The sequence below is a fragment of the Phaethon lepturus genome, unplaced genomic scaffold (assembly GCF_000687285.1).
Source record: "Phaethon lepturus isolate BGI_N335 unplaced genomic scaffold, ASM68728v1 scaffold20462, whole genome shotgun sequence".
NCBI lineage: Eukaryota > Metazoa > Chordata > Aves > Phaethontiformes > Phaethontidae > Phaethon > Phaethon lepturus.
Window position 1 is genome coordinate 1 of NW_010524308.1, and position 18,688 is coordinate 18,688.

The 18,688-nt window shown below is 39.8% G+C and overlaps 1 protein-coding gene across 1 annotated transcript in view; it reads left to right on the top strand.

Moving 5' to 3' along the window:
• The first annotated feature begins 514 nt into the window (after positions 1 to 514).
• KLF13 (Kruppel-like factor 13) overlaps positions 515 to 18,688 on the top strand; it is a 29,906-nt gene continuing 11,732 nt past the window's right edge. Inside the window, exon 1 of the mRNA XM_010282416.1 lies at positions 515 to 1,055. Within this exon, the coding sequence (XP_010280718.1) occupies positions 515 to 1,055 (541 nt within the window). The remainder of the gene's footprint in view (positions 1,056 to 18,688) is intronic.

Sequence of the window (18,688 nt, forward strand, 5' to 3'; positions counted from 1 at the left end):
CCTGCTCGCGCGCCGCCGCGCAGCCAGCCCCGCGCGCCGCCAACCTGATCGGCGCAGGATGTGGCTTCGTGGTGACGTCAGGGCCAGATGTTTTCCCAGGCCACGCCCCCGCAGGGGTCCGGGCGACTCCGAGGAGCGATAACGGGGAAAGCTTATTCTACTGTCACAACGCAATGGAAGGGCTGGGGAAACCGCATCTTTATTTTATTGCGTTCTCGAAAAAACAGCGTTAACTCATACTCCGAGCAACAGGCTGCCAGTGCCAGGATCTATCTGCTCTTCTTTTTCTCTTCCATTGGACTTCCAACGCTCTTTTGATCTAGGGACAAGCTGGGTGTGATCGTCACGAACAAAGTGATTTTGATGGCTGCTAAATCAGCCTTTACTTCTACAAAGAGATCCTAAGAAATAAGAAAGGGAAAAGTCTGCTCGCGTAATCTTTTTAAAAAGTGAAAGTGCAGTATTGCGGTTTTTTTCCCTCTTCTGTTTGGATTTCTTTTTAAACTTAGGAAAAATGGCAACAGCAGCATATGTGGATCATTTTGCAGCGGAGTGCCTTGTTTCTATGTCCAGTCGTGCTGTTATTCATAGTCCCAAAGGGGAGCCTGAACCCCAGCCTGATGCAGCAATATCTCCTTCGTCAAATGGAGAAGATAAGCGGGAAGTCAGAGAAACCGGGAAAGACAATGGATCATCATTACTTGTGGTAGCTAGCATTTTAGCAGATCTGAACCAGCATGTCCCAAACTCACCTGCTCTAAGGATGGAAAAAACAGAGACCTTTGATATCACAGAACAAATACACATTTCTGTTGCTCCCAAGGAGTTTGGGGAAGAAAGTGTGTCTTCGGCTGGTAAGCGTGGAGGAGGAAGAGCAGCCACACCTACTAGCCTGGCTGCAGTAACTGAGCCAAGCCCCAGACAAAAGAACAAACGCACAAGAAGCTGGACTGACCCTGGATCACCCCAGAAAAAGCACAAATGCCACTATGTGGGGTGTGAAAAAGTTTATGGCAAATCTTCCCATCTTAAAGCTCATCTCAGGACCCACACAGGTTAGTTACAATCCAGCCACAGATTTATTTGTTACAGCTTGGTAATTAAAATGAATGTTAAAAAAAAAAAAACTCAAAACCAAACAAACTGGTATTTGGCCACCATTATGGTTTCACCTCTCAGAACTCAAGCTCGGGAAAACAAAACAACAACAACAACAAAAAAACCCCCTCTGGGAATAAACCCTTACTGGGCATAGATTCAAAGCTAATGTTGCCCTTTTTTATTACTTAATGTCACAGGGAATGGCATGTGGGTCATGGATTGTACCAAGCTGTAATTTTTAGCTGCTAGCCACCTTGTTTGGTGTATCTTCTATTTCCCTTTTCAATGCTTTTTACCCTCCCCATTCTACTTTTTCCTACCCCATGCTCCTGTCACTACCTTTATACCAGCATATCACTTCCTATTCAAGCATCAATATTCCTGATATTTTAAAATTAAATATTCTAGAGGCACTTGAATGACTGTGTGTCTGTTTCTTTCTTTAGCAGACACTTGTGTGAAAGCTAGAGTAGGCAGGAAGGCAGTTGAGAGGCTGAACATGAGTCACACAGAGACATTTATCGTAAGTGTCGAGAGAGAGGGGAGGACATGGGCAGTCTCAAGCTTTTGGCAGCTGGGTAAAACAGATTTCAAAACAAAAAGAATGCAAGCACTAACTTGTTTTGATCAGTGTTCAGTGTTTACTTCTTGATGAAGACTTACCAGATCTTTTTTTTTTTGTTGTTATTGTAATTTATGAGGCACACACAGAAAAAGTAGAAGTCTTGCAAGCGCTGTGAAAGTTAGCACTCAGTGTTAGGAGAGCCATCTTGAAAGAGGCCACATGACTTGCCAGACCTCATACCTCTGCCTGGTGCTGGGGAACAGGATGGCTTCCAGTCAGACACGGAGCACCAAAAATTGAGGAGACCGATCTCTGCTGAAGGCATTGATCATAGTGCAGATGGCGAGGCACCACACCAACTACAGCAAGCTTGTGCAAGCTGTTCTACTGAGTAATTTCAGACAGCAATTTAGTTTACTAAGATCTATGGCTAGTTCACTTATAAGGAGCATTAAGAAAAAGAACTAATCGTGACTTAATGACTCTTGAACAGTTTTAGGTCAGAGATGGCACTCACCCACACCTGCCATACCTCTTCAGTATGCCTTCAGCTTTTCCTGCTGCCTTCCCGAGATAAAGAGCAAGCCCCTCTAAATTGAGGGTATGTTTTGCTCTCTGTGGAAGAGAGGAAAGCCCCATCAAGTTCGAGCATATGGATGGACAATTGCCTGTGCTGCACAGCCAAAGGAACAGCACATTCCTGGCAGCCCAAGCAGCCTGCCCTGCTTTGCACTGTGTAACTGCTTTTTGCCTCCTTGGGAGTTACACAGAAAAGGTGCTTCCACTTGGCTTGCAGGGAATTGTCTCCACTTATTTTCATTTCTTTTGCTTTCTTATTTCAGGACAATGGCAAATGTTAAAAAGTGAAAGATAAATTTAGCAATGTTTCTGGGCTGCCAAACCAACTAGAGACCAAGGAGGGTAACTCCTGTCCCTGATGAAGGGAGGAGGGCTGGGCATGCCGGCCCTGCGGGGAGAGGAGACGGAGAGCAGGGCCGGTGGGGAGCGTCACTCCCAGCTGCCGGCTGAGCCGAGTCATTCGGGGACGCTGGCTTACTTCCAAGTTCTGTTTTTTTTGCCTTTTCCCTTTTAACTCTTTATTTCCTGTATTTTTTCCAGGTCTGTAGGGCTTAATTGGTGATTGCTAATGGCACTGAGAGAAGAGAGCATATGCGTGTCTGAGAGCTAGAGGAAAAGCAGGGAAGGGACTCGTTTTGCCCTGGGAGTGGCAGGACCCTCAGGGACTACAGCTTCTTTGTTTTCTTGCGTCTCCAGTGTCTGTGTGGGAAGCTTTAAACAAAGCTGCCAAGTTTCCCTCCTCACTGGCAACAGGTCTGTCTCTGGATTGCATTTTAAACGGGATTTAATGCCTCTTACTACTCTTGCAGAATGTTTTCTAAGGTGTTTGATTTTTTTTCTTTCTTTAAAAGAAACTGACAAGCTTGAAAAAATTTTGTATGACACTAGGAGCTAAGCTAACGGAACAAGCTAGGATTTCCAGGACTGGCAAGTGTTTGTTTTTACAAAACACATAATGAGTTTTACCTATTTAGAATAAGGGATTTAGGTCTCCTCTGCTTTCCAGTGGTCCTGAACTAGTTAAGTAACGTCTGCCCATCTATCAAATGGATAGGGTGGTGGCTATCCACCTTACCAAGCAGTGGTGAAAGTACTCCAAGTACACATGCAAGGTGCTTTAAACAGCCACCCCAGTAACTCTCAAATCTGTTTACTAAGAAACAATCAAAAACTTACGGAATAAGTTCCACTCCATAGCAGGAGTTGTGTGACTAGATAAACCGGTATTTAGAGGTGAACTGAAGGCTATGAACAATACTGTAGGCTAGAAGATACTGATGATCGTGCTAGAGATTTGGACAGTGCAGTTTATGACCTGCTTTAGAAATGTGCTTATCGTTGTCTGCTACTGTGTGCAGAAACTAAAGGCTTTGCTCTTCATGCTGGGAGGAAAGATAGACTAGATCTTTCTAGTTGAGCTCATGGTGTGGCAAAGAGATACAGAGCCTTGCAGGTACTATTGGGTCAAATGCAGCCCACATTCATAGGGACTGAAAGCTGATACTATTTTCCAGCTGTTGGTGCCCCATGTGAAATCCTTCTGATAGTTAGAGCCAGATTTCAGTGCTTAAATTTCCACAGCAGAAACCATAGTGACGATGATGCTAATTATCCTATTTAGAGCAGAAGAAACTCGATGGAACAGCAAAGGAAGCAGCATCTGCCTTTTGTCCTTAGGCCCTTGCTCTGAGTACAGTGTTTTAGAATGAAGTTTTTTAATGGAACATAATGTGCTAGAGTAATCCATAGTTTCTTGTGTTTGGTACACTAGCAGTTAAGCTATCTCAGCCTTATGAATGCCTCATCTTTATTAAATCAACAAACCCTTGAACCAGGCAGAAAACATTAGTCACCGAAATCTTTGTCATTCTCTTTACCAGTTTTCAAACCCTTTCCCTCCCCCTAGGTTTCTTTTCATGTTTATGTTCTCCACCCTACTCTCTCACTGGATGTCCTGGAGTTCAACATGATCATCAGCCACAAAGCCCTTGAAGTTTTAATGTTTACCAGAGGGTTATATTTAGTGTCAGTGGGTAGATGTCAAGTCCAAATTCTTTTCCACCGAGGTTCCCGTGGACCTCAGAAGCTGTGTTGTGGTCCACAGGTGCAGCATCCTTTTTGTCCCAACCTATATTAATCCCATTGATACAAAAATTTCACTGGCATATGAGTGTTAAACATCCTCTCCACTCCTGAGAAAATTCCTAAACACAGAAGACTTTCAGAAAATAAGATAAACCATTTACATGACAAAATTCTCTTTCCTCTAAGCAGGTTTTCAACACAGGGTCACTAGGAGGAGTTGAAAGATCTCTCGAGTCACTGGAAACCAGTTTGTCTCTTTCAATACACCGTTGTGAAAAGAGAGACAGTGCAGAGCTCAATAGCCATCTACAGGCTACAACCTCATAAAGCCTTGTCCAGGACTGCTATGTTCTGAGAGGTTATAGAGCACCCAAGCTTACTGCATTGTACTACATATTTATATGCAGAGAAAAACTGACTGGATTTTGGGCAGGCATCACAAGGATCCTTATGTATTGCAGCCCCTCACCCCCAAATCACTGTGACCTCTCAAGTTTTTAGCCATCTTCATTACCATGCCAAACACAAAATAAACCTTCATTTAATTCCACTGAAATATCCTTCTAAACTTAGTAGTTCTACTCACTAAGCAGTACATCATAGCACAAGCACAGCTTTTCAATCATCAGAGCTAAATCTGTTTGCACAAATTAGCATAAGCTAAGGACATGTGGGCACCAGTCTCAGTCTAGAGTCTTTCAGTGAATGTCTTCAGTGACAATGTCTTTCAGTGAAACAAACTTGGGGGCCAAGTGTCTTAACAGTGGCTCCTCTGTACTATTGCTAAACTAGCTGACTTCTGTCAGGGCACAGGAAGAAGAAAAGCTCATCCTAATTGTATTGTCCTTCCTTATACGTGTCAGGTTAGGACTCAGAGAAAGCGGTCAAGTTAGTCTCTATGTGGCAGAGTGAGTTTGGGCAGCTATGTATTCAGCCTGCTTAACTTTACAGTTATGGTGGATATGTTGTTTAGTATCTCCTGTTCTTTTTAGTCTAACATTCATGAAATATTACCTGAATTGAAATAGGTAGAAAAGACTGACTCATTTCCATTCACTTGTAAAGAAATCTCCATTTCTTTACATTAATCACTATAATCACATTTTTGAGGACAGCACTAACGAACCCATCTGAAAAAAGGTTGGCTTTTAACTTATGTACCCTCTTTTCCCCTCAATTATTATTTCTTGTTTCCCTAAGCAAAATTTTGCTAATGACTTTGTATCTTTGATTTTTTGCACATCGGGGTATGTGAAGATGAAGAAATTCATAACATGCTTGGTATTTGAAAGCAATCTGAGAAATAAAGTTATCAGACCTCACTATGACAAGTGTGGCAACGGCATAACAGTTAGGCTGGACAAAACAGAGCAGTGTTGGGCCTGTGTTAAACAGGTTGGTAAGGAGGCCTTTATGTAAAGTCTGGATAATATGTTTTAAACAGGAGGCTGGTTTTCACTGAATGTGAAAACCATTAGTATGTCTGATTTGCTCTGACTACATTAAATCAAAATGCATTGGTACAGTGCAACTTCTTTGATGTTCTGAATCAAGATGCTACCTGTGTGCATGTGAAGAAACTGATTAACCAATGTAAGGAGAAGCAAGTTCACATATCAGTTGAATAAACTTTATCTTCCATTTTAGCACCTGGCAATTACCAGAAAAACTTAGCTGGTTAGCTAGAAAATATGGACTAGATTTGGCTCAGGTTTTCTTTAGCTTGCCTGTAGGCACATGGTGATGCTAGAAGGGGTATACATGCGTGTATGTGGCAAGTGGGCAGTGTTTGTGAAGACCCAAGCCTTTGCAGGAGAAGATTACAAGGGGAGAAACTTAATCTAATGCCTCCTGTGCCACTCAGGAGAGCAGAGGAAAATAGGCCTGCAGATTGCTCTTGTGTAGAGCAGGATGAAACGAGTGAGTACCAATCCATCCTCTGGCTCAATCCATCCTCTAAGCTTCCAGTTGGGCTGCCCTGGATGCCAGGACTGAATGGGAAGCTGCGCTCCCTCTGAAGAAGATGCCAGAGGCAATTGAAAAGGCCTTTCCCCAATGCTGATTTCCCACAGGCAGTAGTACAGACTAAGTGAATTCGTCCCTCCGCATTTTTCTCAGCAATTTCAGTTTTAGTAGCTGGGCCTCCTGTCTTTGACTTCTTGTGTTAAAAGTTAGAAACAGCTAACTGGCTCTGTATGCCTCACTCACTATCATTAGATTACACCCAGATTATCAAAAAGCTCCAGGGTGCCTCTAGGCTGTTGTGTCCCATAATGCTCTTCTACTGCCTTCCACCTCCTCTCTTTGCTGAGTGAATCAAAGTCTTTTCTCTAAGGCTTTTCTCCAAGACCAGCTCAAATGGCAGCTTCAGGAAAGCTTCAAATGTGAGCTTCATAAAACAGTTGTCTTTACAGCCTGAGCCATAAGCCTTCTTTCTCAGTGTTAAATAGTTCAGCCTGCTCCTGCATTTTTCTGAAAACTGATGGTGTGAAGTGTCTTTTAATAAGCCTGTATTTAAAAAAAAATACAAAACAGTGAAGCATTGGTTTTGTTTGCTCTAAAAGAGCTCTGCAACTCCTTCTTACTTCCTCTGAGAAACTTTTAAACACCTTAAAAAAATGAGTCCATTGAAAATATAAAACAATTTAATTTACAGCCCTGCTTAAGTCTTCACCTTAACAAGCAATTCCAAAGAATAAGGTTATTAGTTAAAAGTACTCATCCTAAGCCTGGATCAAACAGTCTATGTTCATTGAACATATTTGTCATCTGCAAATAAGCAGTATATATGCTATAAGTCTCTTAATGTTAAATTCTTTGAAATAAGCGCACAGCATAAATTTCTTAAAAGAATAAAGAAGTTGTAAAACTTACATTTTTTTTCAAAAGGAGCTCACTCAAGTTGGGAAGAAAGGTAGAACTATTCCTACTCATTCCTTTTACCTCACTGGTTCAGGACTGAATGATAGGATTCAGGTAATTCAGCTGCAAAAGAGTTCGGGTTAAATTGGTTGCATGGAGAATCCAATTGGCTGTCAACTATATTTACCACACACTTGAGTAGTATTAGCTACTGGAGAGGACTAACTGATTGTTTTACAGGTTTTTCTGTGAAAGGCTTCCTTTCAATCCTTTTTCTCCCCTGTCTTTACAGAGATATTAATCATGCAGAAATAAAGCTTCTGATAACAGAGTTTAGGTAATGTAGCTAAAAAGCCTTTAAAGCAAAGCTGTACTTATCATTGTCATAACTGTGATGGAGAGAGGGTCTACTATGAAAAATACTCTGTCTTCTTTTTCCTTCTTCATCATTGTCTTTGGAACAGATACAATCAGCATAGCTACATAGTCTCTCTCCATAATTTTTCTCCACTTTTCCTCTGTTTGCTTTTGCTGGGGAGGGAAGAGGAAGATGACAATCTGTTTAAAAGACAAATGAGTATTGCTTTGTATCTGAAGGGACACACATGGTTGTGTTGTGTTGCACTGAAATACTCAATAAACCAGGAAAAAAAGTACAGAAAGAAAAAGAATCAATAAATGAATCAATTTGTGATTTCCACAATTCTTTGGAAATCATATTTTCCTGAGACCAGGACAGTTACTGAGACCAGTCTAGCCCAGGCAGTGAGTTGCCAACCTGTGCAACCTGTGATCTTGCTGTACTCAAGCAGAGGGTAATTAACAAAAACCATCCCAACTACAGCACAGCTGTTTCAGTCAACATCATTTTCAGAACACAGTGTACAGGGACTGTCTTTTCTACAGGGTGAAAACTTTGTGTGGAAAATCAGAAACTTCAGAACTCCCTTTCTACAAACCATCTTCCTTTTAGCATGAAGGTGGTACTTGGGTCCAGGGTAATGAGACCTATTAATATTGCAAGTGGTGAGGATAAATTACTTTCCAGTTGTTTTCCTCATCCTAGACACCAGTTAGAAGCACTTTCCTTCTCAGTAGCAAGACCCAAGCCTTACAGGTAGTCTGAAGTAAACCAGCAAACAATCTTTTTAATGAATGGATGATCGCAACTGATAGCTGTGTTTGTATTAGAAATTAATCACACTCGTACGGAAAAAGTATTCTGAATGATCTGTAGAAGATTTTTCTGCAGTAGCACACATTTCTCTGCAGGACACTGGAAAATATTTGTATGTGACATGAATTGTGCATAAACAAATTTTGGCTAAATTGGGAGTTCTTTAAGAAACAAACTCACAATTGGATTTCATCTGAAAAGAAGGCACCTTTAGCCGTTTAAAATACAACTGTTGCATTGTGTTATTGTCTGGCTGAACATGGTTATGGCATGTCCAAGAGCAGAAACCTGGAACTTGTTTATATCGGACATGTGGTTTCTAGTTCTGTTTTATAAGTTAAGCATGTTCCAACTCCCCCTCTGCCTCCTTTCAATCTTGGATCAGCTGTTTGGAAGCCAGAAAAATACTCTACTGTTCAAACGCAGGACAACCTTTGAAGGGTCCTTTCTGTAGAATTTCTATAGGTATACTTTTTTCCTTTGTTATCCACTTGGCTTTTATTAGGTAGATTCGCATGGGCAGTGAGATCATTATCTTGCTGTGTTCAGTTTAACAATAGCTAGACAATGTGGCTTGTTTAAGTGCAGGCACTGAAGTCAGACACACATATCCTGTATTTTTCAGGTCTTGCAGATTCAGCAGATCTTACAGGGCATCCACTTAATATAAAAGAAAAGTTTTTAAAAGTTCAGAGTGCCACTGTTGTAGTTACTGGTAGAAAAACGACCTCAGGAGCTTTTTTTTGCAGCCCTAACATAAAAAGCATTTACTAACCAGGAACTTGGCACAAGTCAAATGGTATTAAAGTGAGCATGTCCTGAAATGACCTCTAGTGCAAGGAGAAGATTTCTGTAATCGGTTACAGCACTTTGTAGTGCTCTCAGGAGTTATAGGCAAAATATTTGTGACTGGGTATCTGTTGACACTGCAGTCAATGGATCAATAAGTGATCTTAGATTTATTGCACACTATATTTCTACCAGACTGCTCTCTACTATTCAGTTATAAGAGTTTTTTTTAATAGAGGCCCCTGAAAAATTCACATGAGAGTGTGTGTTGCTGCTACACGTTTTGCAGCTCTCTGTCTGCTTTGGTCCTGCAGCCAGCTAGAGCATCCCTGAACAGCAAATACACAAGCAGGATGGGTATGCTGATTATGTAGCCTTTACTGCCTTCAACGGTAGCTTTTAATACTGGTCAAGGAGAGAAGCAGAAATGCTAACCACTTAATTCCAGAATAAGACCAGCCGAGGTACAGCAGCCAAAAAGGATGTATTGGGCTTTTTGTATTTTTTGTATTTTTATACTTTTCGTATTTTTGTAACAGCTGTCAGTATTTCCAGTAGAGGAACTTAGAATGGAACCAGTTTAGAACATGACAGCCTAGTCCATCTTCAGATGTTTCCTGCAAAATTTTATTGAAATGGTAAGCTGTTTGTTAATAGATCAGAGAAATACTTGTTTTGCAATTTGGGGGTAAATAAATCAGATTACATTGGTACAAATTTACATACTAGACTGGGGCTTTACAGATTCTTTCAAAATGTCACAGTGCATATGGGGCTTTCCTGTGTTCTTAATCAGGTATTTTTGGATCCTGCTATAAAAAATATGAGTAGTGATGCTACTAAAATCTCACTGAACCATGAACTAATTCTTGTTATATATTGTAGGCACTTACTGAATTTAAATTTGCAATTTCTTTTAAATGCCAGCAGAAGGACTGCAGACTAGCATTAATACATGATTGCCTTGTCAATTTTTGATTGTTCTGGCGATTGATATATTTTCCAAGACCAATATGAATTGTATGTAGCTTTCTTATGCATGCATGTGAAACTCTTATTAGAGCACTGAAAGCCCCTCTAAGTCAATGGAAATTTCCATTTGGTGTATATATGTCCATACAAGCAGTGCCAATATAATATTGGCAGATAGCTAGTCTTATTGTATAATAAATCCATAAATCCAAGGTGTATTTGCAAAGTATGTTTTTTAACTGGCCAAAACAAAACTGAATTTCTTAGATACCCCACAGGACTACATCTCTGCCAGGATTCTCACTGATACTTTTTTTTCCCCTTTGTGCAGATATGTACAGTTTTTTCACCTTACATTTCCCCCAACTTTCATCATTCTTGGAAACAACTGAATTCTTCTCACTAAATAGTGAGAAATAGCCTTTCCTAGATTGGTAACGTGCACCAAATTCTAGCTTAAACAGAAATATATGAGCAACCAGGAAAGCAAATGCTTGTGAATGTATAGATGCCCCTATGTAGTAGTATTAGCAGAAATACGCCTATAAGAAATGGATTAAAAAGCTCATTTTTTCAACAAACTGCTGAAAAGATGTAGAATTTGGTTATGGGACAAAGTAATTCTATACCATGGGTTTAATAGATGCTATGGTATGGATTTAATAGAATCAGTTTTACTTCAAGCTATATGATACGAGAGGTAAGACTATCTCTAGCCAATCACCTACCCCTTGTAATAAAAAAAAATCTGTCACTGTCCCTAATAAGGAAACTATTTTGTTTTAAAGCACATAATTCTGTGTTTCATTTGGAAAGAAACCGCTTCCGCTCCCTAACACCTGCTTTGAGAATATACATAAAAATGTTTTTGTACATAGTTAAAGATCACTTACGGTGACCCCTAACTCTGATTCTGTCCCTCTTTCATGTGCTGATGAGGCTTTGAAGGGGGAATACGGCTGCTGTGGCTAGGTAGATTAACTCAGCATTGCTCAAATAGTGGGACATGCTGCCTGGAGAGAGGATTCTCCCTCTCTCTCCCCACTATCTCCAGCTCTTACCCGGTCTGCAGAATAGCTGATACTGTTGAAAAGGTAAATTTTCAAATGACAGACAGGTATGATAGCTGCCAGAGTTTGCAGAGAGCCTGAAATAGTAACTTTAAGAGGAGAAATGTCTCAATTCATAACAGTAAGTTTTAACAGATGCTACTGAAGGTATTTGCGAGGTTCGGCATCCATCTGTGTTATTCAGACCCATTACTTTCCAGTCAGCTTCATCTATGGTACGGATCCCACATAATCTGCAAACTTTTAAATCCAGAGAACAACTGAAGAGAATTGCGATATTTACACCATAAAAATCTGTTTAAAACTGTTACAGTAAAAGGAAACTGTGCACATGTATTGCAACTCGGGTGTAATCCTGATATGATGGCTTACAAAAGACCTGTAGAAGCACAGATATACTAGTGGGAGCATAGCTGAATGTTATGGGAACACAATGCTACTCACAATTCATTCTGCTATGGTTATGTTCCACAGCTTTCTTAACATCTCATCTGCAAGTGAGTTCAGATATCACACAAGATCGGGGTAATTATCCATTCTGAAAGACTCTCTCACCATTTTCCTATGTTTTCCTTCCAGCTTGAGTGAAGTTTTGTGGTGTTGGCATCTCCTTTCAGTCTGTGGGGCAATATCATTAATGGCACCATCTCATTGACCAAATCAGGCATGATTTAAGCCAGCATCAGTTGGAGCGTGGAGTTTAAATGTGGAAGTCTAACTTCCGGGGAGCAATAGCTAACAGATACTAACTAACCGATCTCATTGCTAGGTTTCAGAGGATGAGGTGGTCGGGCAGGTTACAATGTCACCTTTGCTGTGCTCACCAAAGTACGCAAATATTGTACAACAGCTGGCACAAATGCTTTACCATGGACTTTGTCCCAGACTTCTACAGCTGGGAAGTGTACAGATGAAATGAGTTTAGGAACATGATTGTCAGATACTTTATACTGTCTAAGGTGATAATTTATGAGGCTCTCATTATATAACGCAGAGACGAAGCCATAATGAGAAACAGCTTTTAAACACTGCTTGTCTAAGTACAGATTTTCAGCACCAGCATTTTTCTAAGCAAAGTTTCAGGCAGTCCCCAAAGGGGTGTTGTTTTTTTTTAACAAAACAAAAAAGAACGGAACATTTTGTCATTCTCTTTCTTACCCTAGCTTCAGTATATGGAATCGACCAATGTTTCTGGTAAGCAGTGTGGAATCAGCAAACATCTCTTCTCACCTGACTCATACCACAAGATCCTCGATGGCGAAGGGCTATTCATTTTTAGAGACTTTTTTGCTAACATTGCTTACTGGTGAAAAGCCATGTAGAACTCACCTGATTTCTCTGCATGTGATTTTTTTTGAGCAGCGTGGCCTCTGGAGAAAACAGTATCACTGACCTTCTTTTGAGAAGGTCAAAATCATCTCTGTAATACAGTATTTTAAACCTACATTTTGACTTGATACTTCCTTTTCTCTTCCCCATCATTTAAAAAATGAGATTGTTTAATAGGCTGCTGTTAATTTCTTGAAGTTTTGGGGCTCTATAACATAAAAAAGAAAAGTCATAGTTCAGCTCTTTCACTATACTTGATAGGATAATAGTAAGGATTTGAGTACCTTCCCCCCTCTCAGTCTAACACCGAACTTCTCAGTGGAAGAATCCTTCTCTTCTTTTGTCTTTATCTTGACTGGTGTTCTTATTAGACCGTTTACAGGAACATAATGCAATTTTTGTATGCAATAGACTACATCACTATATAATTTTTTGTCATTAAGAATCTAATGGGTTACAAAAAAGGTCTGAGAGAATGCTATCTGGCTGGTGCTTTGCTTTCGTAATGAATTCTTGGAAAAGCAGCTATACCTTTTGAGGATATATCAGCAATACTCTGTGCTGCTAAGATTTGCACTTGTGGGTGAGCTACAGACTAATTATTTTGGAAGAGCATATGACACCTGTGCTGAACGTTTGTGCATACGTTTGTTTAATGCTTCTTTCCATTACCCAACTCAGGTCTTGTGTATAGTGTACCCTTGGACATACCAAGTTACACTTTACATTTCTGTGTTATACACCATAAACAGGATGTGACCACTGTTGTTTGCAAGAGACTCAAACTCATTTGGTATAAGCTACGTTTTTCTGGTACTAGCATGAAAATTGCTTTCTTAGATGCTTAGATTAATTTCTTGCACAAAGGCAAGGAACTGATGCGATTGATGACACTTGATAGTCTTTCTTCTTTGAATGCTTTGGAGGAACTAAGCTCCATTCTCATTTGCAAAGAAATCCAAGTTACCACCTAACTGTTTTCTCAACTAAGTAGTTGTAAAGAGGCTGTAACATTCTCATGGGTGCTCTGCAAGTTCTGTGGTATTCCTTTTATGAAGAAGTGATTGTAACTAGCACACTTTTCATTTGACTACATTCATTGCAGTTTCAAGGACAAACACAGCAAGAACAACAGTAACTTCCACTGCACAACTGTTTTTCACTTGGAAATCAGACCACCTTTGGGTTTTTTAATATCTAATTTTTTAAAAGTATATAAACGTTCCTAAGCCCCTAAGTCAAGCTTGTGTTTGACTCTCCTGATTATAAAACACAGTTGCAGCTCCTTACCGTCTGTACAGAACTCCACTGTTACAGCAGTAGTCAGTGAATAATCATCAACTTTAATCCTTCCAGCTTTTGTGTTACTTTCTGTGTGGACATTCCTTGCGTCCAGTTCCTTCTCCCATATATTAAGGCATGAGAACAGGCCCTAGCTACCTCACTCAGACTGGTGAATTTATTCTCTTAACAGCATTTACAGCCTTGAGTAACATAACAAAGGGGTTACACTGAAAAAGTGATTTACAAATATGCATCTATGAGCATGCAGACAGCATTGTATGTACAGCTTTACAGTGTTGAGGTTATGGATCTTCTGCAAAAAATGGTAAAGACATACCTATTTGTGCTATTATACACTGTAACGATGTATAATTTTTCCTAAGACTAAGATTTTCTCTTGTTTGACCATTATTCACAAAGAGTAACAAACCTGAACTTGAGCTGTAAAAACTTTTCTTTTCAAAAGAAAGTAGAAACAAGTTTCAAAGAATTGGCTGAAATTCAAGGTCAAAGTACTTTGTGCATCACATCTTTTGTAGGAATAATAAACTGTCGTGTTTGGCAACAATAGTCACATCACCTTGATCCCCCAAAGCTAAGTCAGGATACAACACAACTCATGAAGTTGCAATTCCTGTTTTCTTTGCTTTTATTTACAGTCAGTCTGTTGTAACGGAACCTCCTGACTACTCAAGTTTATCTATCTTGCAGCTCTGCATACTGCAATCCCTGAATCCCAGCCCAAGACTCCTCATGGCTGCTGGAGTTGTGCTCAGCAGGAGCTAGGAATATGGGCAGGAAGTCAGGTTCAAGTAATTTTGTAGTTCCCAGATTTAGGACTAGATTGATTGAGAGTTCAAATGGAAATAAGAACAGCTGGGAACTTCTATGATCTTTTTAAAAGTAAAAGTTATGTATGTCCTCTGCATAGGGTTTTGGAGCTAGCCTACAGACTTACATGGTGGAGATATCTTAGAATTTCACAGTAGTAGTTTAAAGTAATGTGCATTTCCTATTACATTTCACAGAATTTTTCCATCACAGGAAGCTTCTCCTGAAAAATCTTTGGTCACAGTAAAATCCTGTATTTTGTAGAGTGTTTCATTAGCCCCTCTGCTTTGGGCATGCAAAGTGTGGTCAACTAATTTCCTGCATACACAAGGAACAGGTGCACCATCTCAAAAAGTCGGAAAGGCCAGCAGGTTTCTTATCCTCACACAAGAGCAGGCCTATTACAGAGTAGACCTGCTCACTTCTTAAACAAAGGAGTATAGCAGAGCATGAATAAATGTGCCTGAGGCACTAGTAATTTATGTTTTGGTAAATAATAGGGATATGTCTAATACTACTTGTCTACCTTTACAGCAACTGCATTTTTACATTATATGTATGACCTGTAGAATTCAGAATCTCTACTAAGGGATCACTTGCATAGCGAAATGGTTTACATGTCAAGAGGCTTTTAAAGCACTTACAGAGAAAATGGTGTCTGCTAGGCAGCCCTTCTAGTATGATTCATATGTAGAAACCACATTCTGTAGCGAGACATAACTGGTTTTAATGCTAGACTGTTCTGTAAAGGCAAGCAATGAAGACATGGGTGTGGCATGCAAAGGAAAACAGAGTTATAGTTGATAAAGAGTTCATACTTGTAAATATGTATAGTTTGGTAAATTTCAAAATGGTAAAAACATTCCTTTCAATACTACTTTGAACAAGGAGAGTATTGAGAGTAGTATTTCCTTTTGAAAAAAGGAATCCAGTTGATTTCTGTTATGTGAGTACATGATGAGAAAGTCGCTTCAAAAGTAGAGAGGTGCTTCCAAAGTTATACATACCAAGATGCCCTTGACAAAGCTGTCTTTGAAATATGTCCGCATTCTACTTAATCTTAGCTTTTCAGTTATGTTTCACATCCAGAGTCATGCTCAGATAATTGGATCCTGACTTGTACTCCTCCACAAACCACATCATTCATTCATTCATTCATTCATTTCCAGCACTCACCATGGCCTCTCTCCTACGCCATGACCACACATGTCACATACAGCTAGTGAGGCTAGTCTCCCCAGTGACCCTGCAATCAGCTGTTCTGCAAAATGATCATAAAACATGGAGAGATGGTGGGAGCTGAGCTGCACCTAGGGTGTGTTATACTGTGGGTGTTAATGCACAGAGAAACAGTGCTCTAGCAGTGATGCTCCTCTATTGCAGTCTAACAAAGCAGCTTCTCTTCTGTTACATGATGTACCCCCCACCATATGACTTGTTGATGCCTGAAGTCTTGCAGGCGTAGGGAATAGTTGCTTGGCAAGACTATCTAAGGAGGAATGCTAAGGTAATCTCATTGCAACATCTCATTAATAACAATTTATTTCTATTCTATATAGAATATGGCCAAGGTGGAAACGCATGCTTTCAGGAACAGCTTGAGACATTGGATAGGAGCCTGATTTTTCAGAGAACTGGGTGTACATCCCTACAGGTTCACTCCAATGATTAAAACATTAAGAAAGCCAAAATTAAAAGACAACATGATCAGTGATAATTGCTGAAAACCTTCTCTTATTTATTTTCTACTTATATTTGAGAATGAGGCCTAGATGTGTGTGTACTTTCAAAGAATTAACACACACAAAAGACTGAAGAACAAGCTGAAACTAGAAAGAAGCAGGTAACTGGTGCTCTTTTTTTTCTTTTCATACAGCTCCTTGAAGGAGACTTCTAGATGGGGAGATGCAAAATAAAAAAATAGGGAAGATATTGTCAGAATAGAACATGTAAATGATACTTGCAAGAGTTGAATGTTGAACTGCAAATATTGTCTTTTCTAAAAAGTTGACCTGCTTTAAAAGTGAGCACATTAGAATATGTGTACAACTGTTACCATAGAATCTGATTCCTTTATTGAAAACAAGAACCTGATCCTGATTTAAACAGGAAGCGTGGCATTACAATCTGGGCAGAAGATTTTCTGCAGTATATGCAATGGGTTTATGCATGCCTTGAATGGTAGCTGCCTGGTATCAAGCAGCAGACTTACTGTTTGATTATCAGCCCATAAAACTACTTTCCAGAGCTGCCTGTTCCCCGAAGCTGGATGCTCCATATGGTCATTGGCTGATGCTGCTCATAAACTTCAGCACCACCTTGCTCTCTGGCACAACAGTCCATCCAGAATGAGAATAAAAATAAAAGGAAATTCCGATTCCCTCTCTCCACCATAGAGTTGTAATAAACTCTCAGTATCAGATTTTTCACTCAGCTTTACAGCTTTAGCTGTACTTATAAATGCTGAAGTCCCATGTTTCAATGCATGCTGTGTTACTGTGAGGTTGTTGATTAAACAGTTCAAAAGTCACAGAGAGACATTTCACAGTTACAGCCAAAGGCAACTTTACTAACTTCTGTTTGCTTGGCTTCTAGCAAAATTAAATCTCATCCTGTCCCCAAATCCTGGGAGATGCTATGTACGTAAAATGTCATAACTTAACCACAATGTCTATTCATGCCAAAGTATGTGGACTTCAGTTGGAGGCAGATGACATTCAACATCTTCCAGAATTCAGATAAATAAAGTACGGGTTTCAGTTTAGATGAATAATCCTTTAGTCTGTTATTTTGCATAGCAGAACAACATTTCATTAATTTGATAAGCTTTGCTTCTACAAGCACTTTTCTGTTTTTAGTAGAATAGAATAATAAAAAAAATCACTGATACGTCAACAGAGAAAAGACTGATTCATGGGGTCATATGATTCTTTCTGTGCAGTTATTCGCACAAGTGCTGGGTAAAGCTCATGTAGCCAAAGTTTCATAATTTCAGCATGAATTCACCCACAATTCACACCAGATGAATGTAATTTGTCATTACCTATTTAATTGCTCTCCCACTTAAAACATTTTAATTGCCATACCAGAGATAAGGAACACTACCATGCAAATTTTTTATGAAAGCTACCACAAAAATTATTTGTGAGGTAGACTTTCATTGAAAGCAGTCTAAACCACTACAGAGGTCATTTCTGTGTACATCATACAGACAGGGATGGTTTGTGATGTTTCAGTTTGATTTCAAACATTCTTGCAATACAAGTGTCTTCAGGTTTAAGTTTTTAGGTTTGATCTAATTTTTAAGTACCTACCTATCACAGTGATCAGAACTCAGATAAATTAAAACTTTTCCAGCCAGGACTAGATAACAGGTAGAGAGAGAACAACCTTGGGTTGTTAGAAGTATAAGGAATAACCTGTGTCCCACACTGAAGGCTGAGGAAAGATAGGTCATCAGACTGATCAAAAGAGGAGCACAGTTATCTGTGGAGATACATTTGCAAGAGGATCTCCAAAGAAGCGGTTATGACGTTTAGAAGTCACTACGTTGCATTTTTGGTTCCTGCTATTTGACCCATGAGTATCTACTGGTTAATTTTTCTACGTGTATAATTTCTCTGTGTAAAGATCACACCATTGAGAATGAATGGTTTGACAGTTAGCCTGTCGGCATTGTTGTGATGTTAATCCTAGGTTTCAAGAAGAGGTAGCAGAGATTGGAAGAAGAGGGGGAAGTGTCCTATAGTGAGCATGTAATCTTTTTTTTCCACTGTAAGAGTGGGATGGAGAAAGACAGGATGCTAAGGAGTGTAATACTCTTTAGAACTCCCATGGAGCTGCTAACAGTCAGATGTCTGATCTGGAGCTGTTCTGAGTTTGCAGAGTGGGCTGGGTAACAGAGTGAGCAATTCTGAGGTAGCATAGGAAAGATCCAGACAACAGTTTGTAATGGAAACCTTGTGTTTCTGTTGGTACCTTAACTAAACATTCCCTGTAGACGCATTTGGTTCAGTTGTGTCAGCTACGGGTAGGAATTTTTTC